The sequence below is a fragment of the Cotesia glomerata genome, linkage group LG9, assembly GCF_020080835.1.
Source record: "Cotesia glomerata isolate CgM1 linkage group LG9, MPM_Cglom_v2.3, whole genome shotgun sequence".
Taxonomy (NCBI): Eukaryota; Metazoa; Arthropoda; class Insecta; order Hymenoptera; family Braconidae; genus Cotesia; species Cotesia glomerata.
Window position 1 is genome coordinate 19,131,069 of NC_058166.1, and position 18,745 is coordinate 19,149,813.

Below are 18,745 nucleotides of genomic sequence, written 5' to 3' on the forward strand. Positions count from 1 at the left end.
TATTATAATAAAAAATATCAAAAAATCATTAAACCAAAAGTTTGTTTATTCATAATTTGTAATCTCGAGTCACAGTGCCTTCAAATTGCTGATAAATTATAATATTGATAATAGATTAATCCAGATGTCATTGACACTGTGAAAGTTTATTGTATTTTCCTTATTATAATTCTTCATACAATTTTATTGTGTCGATAAGTACTGTCTAACTAACACATATATCTCTACTCATGAATTACAAATGATAACCAATCACAATTCATCTTTAGAACCCCATTGGTGCTTGATCAAATCTGCTCCCTTCTCCGCGATCATCAAAGTAGCCGCATGTGTGTTACCACTAGTAATAACTGGCATGATAGATGCGTCTACAACGCGAAGTCCTTCAATTCCCAAAACTTTTAATGTAGAATCCACAACAGATTTAGACCTATCAGGACTTCCCATCCTCACTGTTCCAACTGGATGATAAAGAGTACCAGCAGTGTGTCTGATATTGCATTCCCAAAACTCTGAGCTGTCAAACTTGAAATCCTTGCAGCCAGGAATATCAAAGTTCCTCAACTTGACACCCAGTTTCTTGAAGGTCTCAGCATCCAGAAGACTTTTGATGAATTCAACCGCTTTCAGCATCTTCTTAGTATCTTCTTCATCAGTCAAGTAATTGGCAAAAATCTTCACTGGATCCCCTGGAGATTTACTACGAAGCTTCAGTTCTCCAACACTTTTCGGTTTCAACAACGTTGGAATCACATAAACTATATCAGAATCAAGAGTAGCTTTCCTTAAATCTTCAGTTAGACTCGCATCAACACTAAAAGCTGCTAACATTGCATCTACTTTAAAAACATATCCTTGAGGAACATAAAGATGATGAAATTCAAGATCAGGATATGCAGACCCTGGATCTTCAACATTAACGAATCCAAGTAAATCAACGCCTCCAACATTTGAGAACTCACCTTTTCTGTGAATAAGGTATTGGTAGGCTTCATCTAGCACATTGAACTGCCGTTTCATTTGGGCTTGACCTAACCCATTTGGAAACTCTAATTGGAGTCCCAACCAAGCTAAATGGTCCTGAAGATTCTTTCCAACTGGAAGATCTGCTTTGCACTTGATACCCAAAGCCTCTAGATCATCTTTAGGCCCGATTCCGGACAGCATCAGCAATTGCGGAGAAGCAATAGATCCAGCAGAAAGCACAACTTCTTTTCTTGTTTTCAAATCGACTGTTCTTCCGTCCTTTAACGTGACCTTGACTCCCGATGCACGATTTCCTTCCATCAAAATTTGGTCCACCCTCGCAGAAGTCATCACAAATAAATTCTTCCTATCTTTAGCAGGCGAAAGAAAAGCTCGAGCCCCATTTTGGCGACGTCCATTTTCAACGGTTCCATGAGCTTTGCCAAAACCGACAAATCGGTCCATATTAAAAGCATCCAACACTGGAAAACCCTTTTCTGAAACAGCTTTCAAGTAAACTTCTTGAAAAGCAGAATCAGTGTAGTTGAATTTTCGAACATCAATAGGTCCATCATTTCCAAAATACTTATCTCCAAACTTCTGGATGTCTTCACGCGGATAGTTCACCGATTTCTTAAGATACGGAAGGATAGCTTCGTATGCCCAGCCTTCGCTCTCGACAGCCCAGGAATCATAATCCCGATTGTTACCATGGACATACAGCATAGCATTGATAGCAGAGCTTCCGCCCAGAACTTTTCCTTTGGCCCATTTGCAACGCTTGCCAATCATTCCCAGGCAGAAATTGCTTTGAGGTTCTACTTGGTAAGCGTAGTCTTCTTCTGAACCTTGCAGAGCCAGAACCATGCCCGGAACATCACTAATCACTGAAGGATACTTCCCAGCTTCTATCAACAACACTTTCCAATCGGGTTTTTCAGATAGTCTCGCTGCTAGAACTGATCCAGCTGATCCTCCACCAACAATTATAAAATCAAATGGTTCTTCAAGAGTTTCCAAGATTTCGGATGTTCGATCCTGAGGATACTCTTCTGTTCCTCCAAGGCCACATTGCGCCACCAAAAGAGTCTGAATCAATTGTATGAATAGTTGCGGCGACGAACCGTTTGCTGCCAATCCACATGTTTGAGTCAAACAGTCCATTTTATCTAAAAGATGATTTTATTTAGAAAACTTTAAAGAACTTTCAATTGATTCAAAAATTGATGACTTACCTTATTAACCTGGACAATCCTTCAGTGTTCACTGCCAAGCAAACTGTGAGCTACTAGCTTTACTAACCATATTCTATGCACTTGAAACCGATCACTTACAATAACTATCAACTTCTAGAATTACATCACGTTATAATGATTTTTAAAATAGCTATTTACATAAGTCCTCACCTTTCTCACTATTGACCGCTCACCTTGTCAAGATATCTTGAATTACAGATTCATCTATTATTAGCTTAACCCATATATTTACATAATATTTATTCTCAACAATTCTATTCTAAGTTATCTAAACTCTAAATAAGTTATCTAAAAGTAAAAGTGTTTGATAAGAAAAGACTTTATTTGATCTAAATACATATCATAAACCTTCCCAAGTGTTGATAATCATATCAGCAGCCTTCTCAGCAGTCATGATGATACCAGCACATGGATTTGAATTGGGAACATTAGGAAATATCGACGCGTCAGCAACTCTGATGTTAGAAATTCCATGCAACCGTAATTCATTATCCACAACAGCGTCGGGATCGCTTTTGGGTCCCATTTTGCAGGTTCCGGACTGATGATTCTCCGGACCAGTCTCCATTCTTATATAACACTCCCAATAAGCATCAGATCCAAAAGGATACTTAGCACAATCCGGTAGAACCGTATCATCGACTCTCAAGTCCCACTTCTTCATAGTCTGAGTTTTCGTAAGCTCAATCACCTTCTTAACCCCCTCGATCAACACTTTCAAGTCCTGCTCGTCGGTAAAGTAGTTTGGATAGATCACCGGCGAATCTAACGGATTCGCCGATCTTAGAGTCAAAAGTCCTCGAGACTTGACAACTACTGCAGTGGGCCTTGCCAAAATTTCCCTCCTTCTCGGACAAACACCTAAGCTTCCATCAAAGCATTCATGATCTTGCCCAGTTCTCGGACAAGAGGAACTAAAGCCATCAAAGAAGACCTGGATGTCGGGAACTCCCGGAGTGGCGAAAGAACTCTCAAGAAAAGCAGTCACCTGCGTCAGCCCAGTGCTTGTCAACGGCCCAGTCTGATTAGTTAAATACTCGTTGATAGCTTCAAGAGTGATATCCTCGTAGTATGTATCATTAATGCTCATCTTCAGACCAACAGACACGTGATTATGAAGATTCCGTCCTACTGGAAGATCATGATACAACGGAATCCCCAATTTCTTCATATCATTTCTAGGACCTATTCCCGAAGACAACAAGATTTGAGGCGAACCTACTGCTCCTGCAGTCAAGACAACCTCTTTATCAGCCTTGATTCTCCTTTTAACTCCAAACTTATCAATCAATTCGACTCCCCAAGCGTTCTTGCTCCAAGAACTCTTGATAATCTTCGTCACATGCGCATTAGTAAGGACCTTTAAATTGGACTTGTGAACAATAGGCCGTAAGTAGAACCTGGAAGTGGTTCCTCTTAGCCCTCTTTCAGTCATCATCGGAGCTACCATGAACCCAGTCTGCTTCTCACCGTAGAGCCGAGTAGTCCTGTAGCCCAACTCCAACGCAGCTTTCAGGATTTCATCGCCAAAAGGCGGCTTGTACGGAAAGTATTCAATCTTCAACGGACCTCCAACTTTAGTCCGCTTGAAAAGACTCCCAGAAGTTAACCCCGGAATTTCCGGATTCTCCGCTCTTTCAAAATAATGCTTGACTTGTTGATAAGACCACCCTTCATTTCCAGCCTGGGCCCATCGATTGTAGACCTCAGGGTGGCCTCTTACGTACATCATTCCGTACAACCCGCCAGTTCCTGAGACCATTTTGCCTCTCGGCCAGGTGCATCTTCCTCCGGACTTCAAACAAGCGGTCGGATGCGGCTGAGTCGGTTCAGTCGTGAAATTCCAGTCTAGCTGCGAATTTATGGCACTGAACGCGAACGCTGGAAAAGCTGTCATAGTAGGCTCTTCCGGACCTGCTTCTATTAGCAAAACTCGCCACCAGGGCTCTTGCTCAGCTAATCTTCTCGCTACAACTGGTCCAGCTACTCCAGCTCCCACGATTATAAAGTCATACCTAGAAAGAATGAATTGTTACTCACAAGGCTGAAGAATAAATTTGTAATGATTAACAGATTATTATCATCACTTACACTTCATCATCCTTTATAGTATTAGTTCCAGTTCGTCTACATGGATCCGCAATGTCGCACGTTGATACCATCAAAGTCTGAAGCATCAGCATAAACGCTGTTATGTTCTGCCCACACGCTCTCGGAGAATAAGTTATGTCTTCAAATTGGCACTTATTGTTCGCGTCAAACATCTCACACGCGTAAGTTACATTCCACTCCGGGACGTTCTCCAGCTGTAAAAATAAAAAATAAAATTGATAGTGAATAATCTAATCAGTTACTACTTACTACTTGGCAATTACTATGATTATAACTAGACGAAATAAATTATTACAGAGTAGTTTATCGTTAATGGCTCCATGTTGACAACGACAACGACATCAATCAACTGGTAACAGCACGACTGCTTAAATATACCGAAACTTGGGACTGTAGCCCACATTACGCACCTTGGCACACTTGATAACACCCGCATCAACAATTCCCATCGCTTAATTTAATTAAGATGAACCTTTATTGAGGCTACTGTGCATTTATGCATTTATGCATTTTTGCAGGAGGCGACAATTTAAACTAAAGCTAATATTTGATAAGACAACTTATTTACCCAGTGTACTGGTGATGACATCGCTCCAGCTTTCAACAGCGTCAGAAATATGATCCCTTTTTCCATATTTTGTCTGTTTAAACTTGAAGGTGGTTTTGTTATCCAAACACTACTCGACACATTTACACCGAGTTAAACTTCTGTAAGCCTGAAAAAGAATGATGTTATTGGTTTACGGCTTGAATAAATTCCATAATTATAGAAATTGTTACATTGAAAATTTTGAATTATAATTAGAGAAAGTTTTTATCTAAGAAAAATTTGGGTTTAAATATTAATTTTGATGGAAATTACTTACGCATGATGGTCTAAGCGAGGTTTCATGGGCAACTGAGTACGTTGTCACCGGATATGTCTGCTATCTCATACTCTGCTTTTGATATAACCACCGAAAAAAAAAACATGTATGGTTTTATGTGTGATAGGGCAGTTGTGAGATTCCAGAGAAAAACGAACTAAATTTCTGCTCAATAATGAAGGAATTTAAGATTTTTATTTATTTTACACCCAATTGTGGTCGGTAATTTTTTATTTTTATTATTTAACAAAATAAATAAATTATTAGTATAAAAGAAACAATTACTTTAATTTAAATTTAATTGCCAGTGTTTTTATCTAAATTAATTATCAATTTTTCTAAATTATAATTAAATCCATTATTTTATTCATAAGTAAATTTATTTATAAACAAATTAAATATTTAATATACAAAATTAAATAAGATTCGATATAAATTTAAAATTACGTAGAATGAAAAGTTAATTTGAATCAAGAAAATTATAAAATTCTAAAATGTACCCGTGATTAAATTTTCTGATCGTATAGTTTTTTATTTTTATAAAATTGTCTTGCGTTAAACAAAGATTCGCTTAAAAATCGATTAAATAAAAAACTAACGACGCATTAGTTCCTTCAAAGATTTAAAAATCATTATATTTCAGAAATAAACTCTCTTCTAACGAGATAATTTAGCGACCATGCGCCACCTGTTGGAAATTTTTAACACTACTTAAAAAAATCACGTAAAAACATATCAGACCATATCAAAAATTTTTTCCACTGTTACTTTTATTAAAACAATTAAAAATTTTCTCAAACCAACCTAACCTCCCATTCTACGTTCAACAAATCTAAGCCTACAAACAATAAAGTCAGTCTTGCCATTTGGAGGTCACTTTATCCCCCAAATCCTCCCAACTAATTAAAGAAAATCACAACCCATGTTTCCTTTTACGCCAAAATTCCTTAATCATATCAGCGCCTTTTTCCCCAATCATAATCGCAGGAGCATTAGTATTCCCACTGACTAAATTCGGCATGATAGAAGCATCAATAACCCTCAACCCAGTAACTCCATAGACCCTAAGCTGAGGATCAACAACAGCCTCACTGTCCCAACTGGGCCCCATCTTGCAAGTTCCCACCGGATGGTAAATAGTCGCGGAGTAGTGCCTTATCATGCACTCCCAGTACGGATCAGTGTAAAGCGGGATATGCTGGCAGCCGGGGAAAGGTCTTGGATTCAACTCGCTTCCATACTTTCTAAACGCGGCTGTCCTACTTAGCGCGACGCCAATTTTAACGCCCTCTACTAGCGTGGCAATGTCTTCCGGCTCCTTGAAGTAACTCGGATAGATCAAAGGATGGTCGAAGGGATTTTTGCTCCTCAATCTAATCAACCCCTTGCTTTTGGGCCTGAGCAGCATCGGAATGACACTCCACACATCCCGGCTGCTGATTTCCCCAAAAACTGCGTCGTAGAACCTCTGAGTGATCCCATGGACCTTCCTGATCTGTCTTCCGCCGTCTGAATTCGTTGATCCGGAGATAAAGTGCAACTCAATGTCTGGAAAGTCTTCCGTAGCGTTTACATACTTGGTATTCACAAAAGCGAGTCCTTCTACGCCTCCTAAGACAGTCAGCGGTCCGTCGCCGAAGATGGCGTACCTCATCACTGAAGAGACACTGTGGAGCCGGTTTTCAACCATAGAAACCTCTTGATTCACCAAGAACGTCAGTCCTCCTAGTCCTACATGATCCTGGAGGTTCTGTCCCACAGCTGCGTCGTGGATCACCGGAATTCCCAGTTGTTCTAAATGATCCCTAGGTCCCACACCCGAAAGCATCAATAATTGCGGAGAATTGACGGAGCCACCCGACAAAATGACCTCGTTCTTGGCCCGGATCCTGTACATCTTGCCCTCGCGCATCATTTCTATTCCGTAGGCCCGCTTTGTCGTAGGGTCGATCAACACCTTGGTCACGTGGGAGTTTAGGGCGACGTGCAGGTTCTGCCTTAATCTAGCAGGTCTTAAGAAGGCCTTGGAGGTGGAACAGCGGCTCCCGTCCCTGATAGTTCCCTGGGCGATCATGAATCCCGTCTGACGGGCGCCATTTATGTCCCGAATCTCGTAGCCCATTTCTTGACCAGCTTTCACGAAGGCAGTCGCCAATGGCGTCCTCCAGGGCGCTTCTTGCACCGTCAGGTATCCTCCGGTGGAATGGTAGACCGTGTTGGCCAAATACGGGTTCTTGTTGTCCTCAGACTTCTTGAAGTAGTACAACGCATCCTTGGAACTCCAGCCAGGGTTCCCTTGCTGCTCCCAGATGTCGTAGTCTTTGCGGTTCCCTCGCAGGTATAACATGTAGTTCAGGACGCTGCTGCCACCTAGGACTTTTCCGCGTGGCCAATTGCAACGGCCCTGTTCCATTGCTGGAAGAAATTAAAGTTTTAGAATGATTTAGAGAAGATTTAATTTTGTGATTAATTTTTAACACTTTTTTTGGTTTTCATTATCTAAATTATAGGAATAATTTAGATAATTAAGATTAATTTTTAAAATATAAGAATAATTTTTTAAATCATCGCAAATATGACGATGTCTGACAAGTTAGCAGACATTTTTACGAAATTGAATTTGTTATTTTTTAAAGCTTAGAAAGAATTTTTTTCGATATAATTTATTTACTTTTTTAATTGTAAAACTGATCAAATATCACTCAATTGCAATATCATTCACAAAAAATTGTTAAATATTAAACAAAAAATTTTTTACCACACAGGAAAAAGTTTAGCGACTTAGATATCGACTTTCTACGGAGAAAGTTCGTGAAAATTTATTTGTTTTATTGTAAAATAATAATTATTTACCAAGACACGCGTCGCCTTGAGGCTCTGTTTTGTATTTCCAGTCAAGTTTGCTTAACTGGAGATATCCAGCCAGCAATGGAACGTCGGAAATTTCCGTTTCGTCCCCTCCGGCTTCTAGCAGTAGAACATTCCAGTTTTCTATCTCCGACAGGCGGCTCGCTACTACTGCGCCTGGTGGAAAATTATTTAATTAGTTTTAGGTTCTGAGTTAAATTAAGAAGAAATTAAATTTTTCTGCCCTCCGGCCGAAAAGTGGAAACTTTCTGGCCGATGCGCTAAATGAAACTTTTCTTATTTTACTGGTCTAGGTATGTAATATACTATTAGAGTTTCTTACCTGCGGATCCGGCGCCGACGACGATGAAGTCGTACGCAGGATGAAGTAATTCTGTCGGCATGTCAATTGGCTGGGACTCTTTGTCCATTACTTCTAGCTGGAAATACGAGATGGCCATAGCAAGCGCGGGGAAAAACCAGCTTAAACTCCCGGTGGCGCTGCCTAGGTAATTCGCAATCGTTGACTCGACTCCCATTGTTCGGTTGAAATTATCGGGTTATAATCTCATTAAACCTAAAGAAGAAAATTTTGAGTTAAATATTTAATTGTTATTATTTTATTAAATTAAATTTATTTAAATTGGAATTAAGAGACTTTTTACAGTTTTTATAAATTTTTTATTTTAATAAATTAATTTTTTATTAAAAAAAAAATTATAAAAATAAAATCAGCTGAAATTTAACAATTTTTATGATTAAAAAATTTATATAAAAATTAATTTATAATTTTTTTAACAATTAAATTATGGCAAAAAAAATTGACGTGAAGAAATTTTTAAAAAATAAAATTGCAATTTTTTAAAAATTATTTTTTGGAATAAATTTGTTTGTTTAAAAAATTAAAAAATTGTCAAGTGGCAGAAAAATTTAATGTCATAAAATTTGAAGAAAAATTATAAGTGTAAATTTAGAAAAAAAAAATTTTTTTTTTTAAATATAAAATTAATGTATTTTAATTTTTTTAGTAATCCAAATTTGATTTGAGTATTATAATTAACACTTTATTTTTTTTTTTTTTTTTAAACACAATTAAACTTACAATTTATTATCAAAATAAGAAAACTACTTATTCTCTTACAAAAGAGTATTTTTATTAGTACAAAGTTAATCCAAGCGGATGTATCGACAAGTGACACCGGGAGTCGATTGTTCAGCATGTATATCTCCGAAGCTCGGTTAACCGTAATCCACCGATGCTTCCAGAATAACAATTGATTTAAACAACAACTTTCAACGGTTAAGTAATTTCAAATGTCGTCATTTAAATGCTTAATAATAATTTTTCCAGCAAATTATTTGTTAACTACTGCTATTCAATAGAGAAGAAATGACAATTGTTATTTTATGTTTGTTATCAAAAACATAATTACATTGTTTGTTGGTTATGGCTTTAACTTTGTTGTCTTCAACAGGTGATAGGTAACCGCAAATATCTTTAACAAACAATTTATTGTTAAATAATCATTTTATGATTTATCATAACTATTTTTCAGGTGACACAGTTTCAATAAAAAATTGCTGAGAAATTTTACGCACTGTTTACATTATTATATGTCATTAAACAGATATAGGTTACCTGATTAATCTTTATTATTTATTTAATGAAGAAATTAATTAATTATTTGGATTTTTAATCCAAATTAATTATTACAAAAAATCTATCACTATTTTTAAATTTTTTTAATTAATAATTCATTAAAAAATGAAGTTTGTAATTTTTTACAATTTTTAGAACTAAAAAAAATTTTTTTTCTAATTTATAAGTTAAAAAAATTCTAAAAATAATTAAATGTCTTTTATTTTTTTTTAAATTATTATAAACAATTTTTTTTATAATTAATTTGTTATAAAAATGCTAAAAATTATTTTTAATAAACGAAGAAATAAGATTTTTATAAAAAAATAATTATTATAAATAAAAACTGACTATTTTTAGATTTTTAGAATTTATTTAATTAATAATTTTTAGAAAAATTGAATTTTTTAATATTTTATAATTTTTGGAACTAAAAAAAAATTTTTTTTTTTTAATTTATAAGTTAAAAAAATTCTAAAAATAATTGAATGTCTTTTAATTATTTTAAATATTTTTTTTTTATAATTAATTTGTTATAAAAATCCCAAAAATTATTTTTAATAAAGAAAGAAATTAAAAATTTTCTAATTTTTTAGATTTTTATGACTAAATTATTATAAAAATATTTTTACAACTAAAAATTTAAAGAAATTAAGTAAATTTTTTTTCTAATAATTGATTTATTATAAAAATCTCATAAATCATTTTTGTTTAAAGAAATTTCAAATGATTTTTGATATTTTAATAATTAAATTATTATAAAAAAATTTATTTCTTTTTTTTGAATAATAATTTATTTATTATAAAAATCAAAAGCATTTTTTTATTAAAAAAAAACATTGTTTAAAAATTTTATTGACCAATTTTATTAATTAAACATTAAAATTAATTTTATAAAAATAAACTCACCAAAAGCAGAATAAAAACTTTTAAGCGTCTCAGAAAAATATAAAAATAATTTTAAAAAAACTCCAAGTAAGCGACAATGACATTTGTAAGGTTGACATTGAAAACAAAGCAGTGGTCCAGCCGGCTGGATCATTTAAAGTAACTGAAACCGAGTAGGAGATCAAGGTACGACCTCCAAGAGTACATACCTGCTGTATAACGGGTCATTTATACCCCACTCGCTTCAGTTCATTCTCTCTGTCCTTAAATAAAAAATAAGAGAGTTTAACAGCCACGTATTCAAAACAATCTTCAGCGCCTGTAATTACATTAATTACCATCAAACATAATGACACCTTGAATTATTCCTATTGAAGAAATTAATATCTATTATATCAAAAGATAAATATCTTATTAAATATTAAGGATATCATGAATAATTGATGGGAGAGATAAATGTTTAAAGAATTGGCCTACATCCAATGTATATTTCTTATTCTCACCTGTTACTCATCACGTTCACTGTGTGATATGATGCTCGCCTAGGTTTACGTGCAAGCTGTCACGTTCTTAGAGACTTTAATTTACAAACATTGTTATTTTATATTTAATATCCTTGAGCAAATATTGCTTTTGAAATTCAATAGTTTTGTTTGCTGATACATTAGTATTATTCAATCAATATTTAATGATAAATATTTTATTAAAACAAATTTACTTTTATGAAATTACAAACAATATTTTCTAATTTCTTTTTTTCTTTTTAATTCTCTTTAATTTGTTATTTGTATAATTACTAATTTATTTTATTATTTATTTATCTATTTAAATAAATTTATTATTTGTGTAATTATTAATTAATTTAATTATTTATTTTATTATTTATTTATCTATGTAAATAAATAAATGAAGAAATTTATTATTTGTGTAATTATTAATTTATTACACATTAATGAATATTTATATTTAATTTTATCATTAAAAATAGAAACTTTGAAAATTTTTTTACAATTTATTGTAAACTTTATATCAATTACAATTTTTTTTTAATTTTATTGATCAATAAAATTATTAATAAGTTTGTGAAAATATTTTAACACTTAAAATTAATAATTTATTTTTATATATTAATAATTAATAAAATTATAAATTTACAGGAGGATGTTGCGGATCTATGAAAAAACGAACGATTGTAGGCGGGTACGCATTCTGCTGGTGGTTTGTTACGGATGTCCAACGTCTGTCTCTGGAGGTAATGACTCTAAACCCGGTGTGTGAGAGCGTCGAAACAGCCCAGGGTGTCCCACTAACCGTGACTGGAGTCGCCCAGTGCAAGATAATGAAGGCTGATGAATTACTGCATACTGCGAGCGAGCAGTTTTTGGGGAAGAGCACTCATGAAATTAAGTGCACTATCTTGTCTACTTTGGAGGGACATCTTAGAGCTATTCTTGGTAATAATTTGCTTTATATATTATTAATATATTATAAATAATTTATAAATAAATGAAGTATTTATTTATTTGTAAATTATAATGATATTTTTTAAAAATTAGATTTACTTATTATATGATGTGTGTAGGTACGCTGTCGGTCGAAGAAGTTTACAAAGATCGCGACCAATTCGCAGCACTAGTACGCGAAGTTGCTGCTCCGGATGTTGGACGTATGGGAATAGAGATATTGTCGTTTACTATCAAGGATGTTTATGATGATGTTCAATATTTAGCTTCTCTGGGTAAAGCTCAGACGGCTGCTGTTAAACGTGATGCTGATATTGGTGTTGCTGAGGCTAATCGTGATGCTGGAATTCGGGTAATTTTTTTAGTTTAATTTATAATAAATATTATTATTATTTTTTTCTTTAAAATTTTTACTTTCAAGTTAATAATATATACATCATTAAGAAATGACCTTGTATCTTGTGAACTATTGACATTTTTAAAGATATAAGCTCATTCCGATGTTACACTCATCAAGACCTTTCATTTGAGTACCCACATCAATTTTTCATATATTTATATATATTATATATATGTATATATGAAAAATATATCAAAAATGCATGTGGATACTCAAATGAAAGCTCTTTATGAGTGTAACATAGGGATGAGCTTATATCTCAAAAATTGTCAATAGTTCAGAAATTACATTGTATCTTGTCAACTATTGATATTTTTAAAAATATAAGCTCATTCCAACATTACACTCATTAAGACCTTTCATTTGAGTACCCACATCAATTTTTCATATATTTTATATATTCATATATATTATATATATGTATATATGAAAAATATATCAAAAATGCATGTGGGTACTCAAATGAAAGCTCTTGATGAGTGTAACATCGGGATGAGCTTATATCTCAAAAATTGTCTATAGTTCAGAAATTACATTGTATCTTGTCAACTATTGATATTTTTAAAAATATAAGCTCATTCCAACATTACACTCATTAAGACCTTTCATTTGAGTACCCACATCAATTTTTCATATATTTTATATATTCATATATATTATATATATGTATATATGAAAAATATATCAAAAATGCATGTGGGTACTCAAATGAAAGCTCTTGATGAGTGTAACATCGGGATGAGCTTATATCTCAAAAATTGTCAATAGTTAAGAAATTACATTGTATCTTGTCAACTATTGATATTTTTAAAAATATAAGCTCATTCCAACATTACACTCATTAAGACCTTTCATTTGAGTACCCACATCAATTTTTCATATATTTTATATATTCATATATATTATATATATGTATATATGAAAAATATATCAAAAATGCATGTGGGTACTCAAATGAAAGCTCTTGATGAATGTAACATCGGGATGAGCTTATATCTTTAAAAACGTCAATAGTTAAGGAAGTACAGCGCAATTTAACAAGTCATTATTTAATAAAGCAAAATTTTATTTATTTATAGTTCACAAGTCACGGTAGTCACAAAGTGACCGCAAGGCTGCTAGTTTTTATTTTAAATCTATTGATAAAAAAATTTGTTTTTAATTTTTAATAAATATTATTATTATTTTTTTTTTAATTATTATTAATTTATTCAAAATCTAAAAAATAGGAAGCTGAATGTGAAAAAACAGCAATGGACATAAAATACAACACGGATTCTAAAATAGAAGACAACGCCCGTCTCTTTCAACTACAAAAAGCGAATTTCGATCAAGAAGTCAATACAGCTGTAAGTATATAGTTTATTTACTAAAAAAAAAAAAATCTTTATGCAATTGAACACCCCAAGAATAAACAATCAAGTGAAAGTTTATTTTTTCTATTAAATCCTTGAAACTATTAAATCCTATTAAATCCTGAGACTATTAAATCCTTGAAACACTACCTCAACTTCTCTGAACTTTACAATAATTTGGGATTTCCAGAAAGCCGAAGCTCAGCTTGCCTACGAACTTCAAGCGGCTAAAATAAAGCAGAAAATAAGAAATGAGGAGATTCAGATTGAAGTTGTCGAGAGACATAAGATGATAGAGGTTGAAGAACAGGAGGTCCGTCGTAAGGAACACGAGCTTAAGAGTACTGTTCGTTTGCCTGCTGAAGCTGAGCATTATAAGATGACCACTGTTGCGGAAGGAAAAAGGTAATTTTTTGCTACTAATTATTTATTTAATTCCATTTTTTAATAAAATTTTGTAATAAAAATTTTTTTAATAAAATTTTTTAATTTAATTTTTTTATTCAAGTTTTTTTTTTGATAACATTTTTTTAATTTAATTTTTTTAATACAATTTTTTTAATTGCATTTTCTTAATTAAATTTTTTCTCATCTTTAATTTTAGAACGCAAACTGTTGAAAATGCTAAAGCCGAAGCCGAGAAAATAAGATTGATAGGAGAATCAGAAGCTAAAACATTAGACATTATTGGTACCGCAGAGGCCGAAAGAATGCGTTTGAAGGCCCAAGTCTACAAAAAATATAACGAGGCTGCTATATTGAATATTGCTTTGAACGCAATGCCTAAGGTAAGATTAATTTATTATATTTAGTATTAATTTCAGGTAAGATTAATTTATTACAGAAGAAATAAATGTTAATTAATTATTTTGTTTAGATTGCCGCCGAGATCGCTGCCCCTCTGGCGAGAACAGACGAAATCGTACTACTGGGAGGTAACGACGGCGTAACTAACGAACTGACCCGTCTGGTGGGTCAAGTACCACCGGCGGTGCAAGCACTCACTGGTGTTGACCTTTCTAAAGTTTTAGGAAAAATTCCGGGGGCTAAATAATTCAAATGTTTAACTATTATTGATAATGATAATGAAAAAACTAACTAACTAACTAACTAACTAATCCCTAAATCTACGTTGAAATGAACAAAAACTAAAAAATCTACGTTGAAATTAACAATAACTAAAATAACTAACACTAATTTTATTATGATGTTCATTCAAGCTTGTATAGCAGTTTAAATTTTTAATTGACCTCTACCTCATTAATTTGGACGTAGATTCTGGTTGTTTCACATCTTTATCACGCGCACATTATTATTTCTTACGATGGTCTTGTTTTGTTTTATTTTTATATAAATATATATATATATTTATTTAGGCCTGATAATTATTTACACAGCAATAGAAAAGAGTGACCTGAAATCTTTTTATACACATTTATTTCTTACAGTACATTCCAGATTTTCGATACTAATTTTATTGCATTGCACTGCTCCCGAGTAAAAAAAATTATATATAATTATATACAATCATATAAAATGTTTTTTGTGATTTTTGTTCAATTATATATAATCATTTAGAATTATATTTAATTTTATGTAATTATCTTTAATTTCATGTAATTGTATATGATAATGTTTGCAATTTTTGTATAATTATATACAATTTTACATTATTTTATATAATTATGCAAATATCACAAATAAAATTATATATAACTATAAAAAATGTATATGATTATGGATAATTATATATAATTATGTATATAATTTTATATAATTATACAAAAATTACAAACATCATTATATATAATTATACATGAAAAATGGTCCTATATAATTATATATGATTCATATATAATCATGTATAATTTATGTATAATTTTATGTAACCATATGAAATGTTTTTTGAGATTTTTGTTTAATTATATACAATCGTATAAAATTATATTCATTTTCATGTAATTGTATGTGATAATGTTTGTAATTTTTGTATAATTATATACAATTTTACATTATTTTATATAATTATGCAAATATCAAAAATAACATTATATATAATTTAAAAAAAATGTATGTGATTATGGATAATTATATATGAAAAATGGTCCTATATAATTATATATGATTCATATATAATCATGTATAATTCATATATAATTTTATATAACCATATAAAAAATTTTTTTTTAGATTTTTGTTCAATTACATACAATCGTATAAAATTATATTCATTTTCATGTAATTGTATATGATAATATTTGTAACTTTTATATAATTTTATAAAATTATACATTAGTTTATATAATAATGCAAATATCACAAATAACATTATATATGACTATGAAAAAAATTTATATGATTATGGATAATTATATAAACTTATGTATAATTATATATAATTATAAAAAAAATTAAAAACATCATTATACATAATTATAAAAAATGATATATGAATTATATATAACTCTTTATAATTACAAATGAATCATATAATTTTATATAGTTTTTTTTAGCCGGGTTTTTATCATAAAAATCAAATAATTAAATTTATAAGTAAATAATTAATTACGTTTTGACCATTGTGTTCAGCGTGTGTTGATAAAGTATAAAAATAATGAAGTTAATGTTTATTAAATAATAATAATAATGTTCATCAATGAACGCAGTCAAGCCAGGTTAAAAATAATTATCGTGTTTTTTTTTTCTTTCTTTTAAAGACTGATTCAAATTTAAAAATTATTTTTTATTTCACACGATCATAAAATTAAAAAAAAAAATTTTTTTTTGTAAAAAATAATTGTTTAATTTTTTTATTTAATAGAAAATTTTTTTATAAATTAAATGCTCATTTAAGGAAGAAATATTTAGTTAAAAACTTTTGCCTGAAGAATTAAAAATGGCTGTTTAAAAATTCCCGGCATTAGAGTGGGGATGCGTAAAAATGGCGGATTAAAAAAAAAAGTACAAATACAATCATTGGTTGTCTTCCTGAAGAAATATAATTAAATTCGAGTAAATAATGATCGTAAAAAAATAACTATTTATTATTTTAATTTATTATAAAGCGATAATAATTTTTTTCCGGTAAAGACTGATTGCTTAGCTAATGTAATAATTAATTGCGTCGGAAGATAAAAGCATTTAGTTGATATTTATTGAGATATAAATATACTAATTTAATAAAATGAATTCTCTGAATCAAAGTATACACCAAACGTATTATTAATTAGTTAGTTGATTATTATTTATAATTAATTTAACTAATAACAGATCTTACCATTAAACTTAAGTTTTTATACTCAAACTGAACAAATAAAACGTAATTATTAATTATAATTATAATTATAAATTAAATAATTGACTAAAAGTTGAAAAAATGTCTAGCTTTATTTATTAAAAAAAAATATTTTCAATTGTTCGATTTATTAAAAACTATGACTTGTGTGGAAGTGAAGTAAAATAATAATAAGTAGAGTAAAAAATAAATTTTTCTTTGAGCATATAATAATAATAATTGTAAATACTTGATTATTTGCATAACTATTTATTATTATTATTTATTATTGATTTATGAACAAATGTGCCAGCAATTATATTATTTAACTTAGCGTTAATTATGTTTTAAGAGTGGTTTTAATCGATATTAATATAAATTATTGCACCTACAATACCATGAGCACCGATTTATTTTCAAAAACTGATGTTCCGAATGACGAAAAGAAACCAAAGAAGAAATGAAGAAATACAATATTTATTGTACAATTTAAATTTATTGATTCTTTTGCCAAGCTTGGACGCAATCTTTTAATATAAAACATTATAAATTCTAACTAAATTTATATAATGATGATAATAATAAATGTAATTTAATGAAAAATTGGCCCTCCGATAGAGTAATTGTAATTGGTCTTTTATAAATGGCAATATTTAAAAATAAAAATATATTTTGGAAATCATCGTAGAAAAATTAAATTTTTTCGATATCTATAGAGACTATAGATTATATGTACTCTGTCTTATTATTTTTATCTATTAATAATTATAATTATTGTACTTTATTGATCTGAAAGTAATGAAATAGATGTGAAAATAACTGCATATTTTTAATAAATGGAACATCAAATATTATCTTTTTTATTTTATCCTTAAACTAAAGTTAAAAAATTATAATTTTAGTTATTTTTTTTTGTATTAATTTTATACCAAAAATGAGTAATTTTAAACAATTTTTAAATCTTATACCAAAATTAGCTGACATTCAACAATTTTTTATTTTTTTTTTAATTAATTTAAAACCACAAAAGTATTTTTAAAAAATTGCACATATAATTTTTAGAATTTTCTACAAGTGAAATTTTTTCTTTTAATTTTTTTAAAAATAATTTTCAATAAAATAAATTATAAAAATTTTAAGATGGCTAATTCAATTTGTGATGAAAATAAAGTTAGCCGACATTTAAAAATTTTTAGAATTTTTCTTATTGAAAAAATTAAAAAAAAAATGTCACTTGTAAAAAACTTCAAAAACTATAAGTGAAATTTTTTAAAAATATTTTTTCGTTTTAATTTAATTATTAAAAAAAAATCAAACAATTAAAAACGTCGGCTAACTTTAGTATCAATTTGTGACAACAAAAAAATTTGTTTTAAAAAATTATTTAAAAAAAATTGCATTTTTTATTTTTTCAAATTTCCAGATGTCAATTTATTTGTTATAAAATTTTTTAAATTATTAAATATATGCTACATTCATTTTCATTAGATTTTTTAGATGAAAAATAATGACACTGAAATTAGCAGATTACATATTTAATTTTATTAAATTTCTCCATGTGATTTTTTTTTAATTTTTTTTTGCAATTATTCATTTATTAAAAAATGATTAAATATCTGCTAAATTAATTTTCATAAAATTGACAGGTGTCAGTTAATTTCAGTATCATCAAAAATAAA

At 30.2% G+C, this 18,745-nt stretch overlaps 4 protein-coding genes across 11 annotated transcripts in view; 1 reads left to right on the plus strand and 3 right to left on the minus strand.

Moving 5' to 3' along the window:
• The window catches only part of LOC123271979 (flotillin-2), a 67,612-nt gene extending 52,296 nt beyond the window's left edge, over window positions 1-15,316 (plus strand). The window contains exons 2-8 of one of the 2 annotated variants that reach the window (XR_006511000.1): window positions 11,732-12,028; window positions 12,157-12,389; window positions 13,667-13,786; window positions 13,983-14,197; window positions 14,397-14,580; window positions 14,670-14,917; window positions 14,948-15,316. Coding sequence is in view for 1 of the 2 variants with exons in the window: in XM_044738519.1 (XP_044594454.1) it covers window positions 11,732-12,028; window positions 12,157-12,389; window positions 13,667-13,786; window positions 13,983-14,197; window positions 14,397-14,580; window positions 14,670-14,846 (1,226 nt within the window). In the remaining variant the exon portion in view is untranslated. Of the gene's footprint in view, window positions 1-11,731; window positions 12,029-12,156; window positions 12,390-13,666; window positions 13,787-13,982; window positions 14,198-14,396; window positions 14,581-14,669 lie in introns of both variants that reach the window. The other variant, XM_044738519.1, reaches the window with a different exon arrangement.
• Window positions 26-2,336, minus strand: LOC123271970 (glucose dehydrogenase [FAD, quinone]-like). Its single transcript, XM_044738499.1, has 2 exons — window positions 2,202-2,336; window positions 26-2,135 (listed from the first exon to the last, which is right to left on the minus strand). Exon 2 carries the CDS (start codon window positions 2,128-2,130, stop codon window positions 253-255), a length of 1,878 nt encoding a protein of 625 aa, XP_044594434.1. The 5' UTR covers window positions 2,131-2,135; window positions 2,202-2,336; the 3' UTR covers window positions 26-252.
• On the minus strand, window positions 2,548-5,302 carry LOC123271968 (glucose dehydrogenase [FAD, quinone]-like). Of its 2 annotated transcripts, XM_044738496.1 has the most exons (4): window positions 5,201-5,302; window positions 4,903-5,050; window positions 4,314-4,528; window positions 2,548-4,237 (listed from the first exon to the last, which is right to left on the minus strand). In XM_044738496.1, the coding sequence occupies exons 2-4, from the start codon at window positions 4,966-4,968 to the stop codon at window positions 2,563-2,565; spliced, it is 1,956 nt and encodes a 651-aa protein (XP_044594431.1). In that variant the 5' UTR covers window positions 4,969-5,050; window positions 5,201-5,302; the 3' UTR covers window positions 2,548-2,562. The 2 variants fall into 2 exon arrangements, with proteins under 2 accessions (XP_044594431.1, XP_044594430.1); XM_044738495.1 differs by lacking the exons at window positions 4,903-5,050; window positions 5,201-5,302 and adding an exon at window positions 4,630-4,785.
• LOC123271971 (glucose dehydrogenase [FAD, quinone]) lies at window positions 5,696-11,172 on the minus strand. Of its 6 annotated transcripts, none has more exons than XM_044738505.1 (6): window positions 11,078-11,153; window positions 10,913-10,961; window positions 10,784-10,837; window positions 8,391-8,624; window positions 8,054-8,224; window positions 5,696-7,615 (listed from the first exon to the last, which is right to left on the minus strand). In XM_044738505.1, the coding sequence occupies exons 4-6, from the start codon at window positions 8,584-8,586 to the stop codon at window positions 6,114-6,116; spliced, it is 1,869 nt and encodes a 622-aa protein (XP_044594440.1). In that variant the 5' UTR covers window positions 8,587-8,624; window positions 10,784-10,837; window positions 10,913-10,961; window positions 11,078-11,153; the 3' UTR covers window positions 5,696-6,113. The 6 variants fall into 6 exon arrangements, with proteins under 6 accessions (XP_044594440.1, XP_044594438.1, XP_044594437.1 ...); XM_044738503.1 differs by having other exon boundaries at window positions 10,596-10,837; XM_044738502.1 differs by lacking the exon at window positions 10,913-10,961 and having other exon boundaries at window positions 10,784-10,893; window positions 11,078-11,172.
• Window positions 15,317-18,745: the final 3,429 nt, after the last annotated feature.

Excerpts from the sequence above, each read along its gene's own strand:
- LOC123271970 (XM_044738499.1), bottom strand. The coding sequence starts at position 2,130 with ATGGACTGTTTGACTCAAACATGTGGATTGGCAGCAAACGGTTCGTCG.
- LOC123271968 (XM_044738495.1), bottom strand. The coding sequence starts at position 4,770 with ATGCGGGTGTTATCAAGTGTGCCAAGGTGCGTAATGTGGGCTACAGTC. Across the intron at positions 4,529-4,629 it reads CATTAACGATAAACTACTCT|CTGGAGAACGTCCCGGAGTG; the intron begins GTAATAATTTAT and ends TTATTTTTACAG. Across the intron at positions 4,238-4,313 it reads ACTATAAAGGATGATGAAGT|GTATGACTTTATAATCGTGG; the intron begins GTAAGTGATGAT and ends CATTCTTTCTAG.
- LOC123271971 (XM_044738502.1), bottom strand. The coding sequence starts at position 8,586 with ATGGGAGTCGAGTCAACGATTGCGAATTACCTAGGCAGCGCCACCGGG. Across the intron at positions 8,225-8,390 it reads CGTCGGCGCCGGATCCGCAG|GCGCAGTAGTAGCGAGCCGC; the intron begins GTAAGAAACTCT and ends ATTTTCCACCAG. Across the intron at positions 7,616-8,053 it reads TCAAGGCGACGCGTGTCTTG|CAATGGAACAGGGCCGTTGC; the intron begins GTAAATAATTAT and ends AATTTCTTCCAG.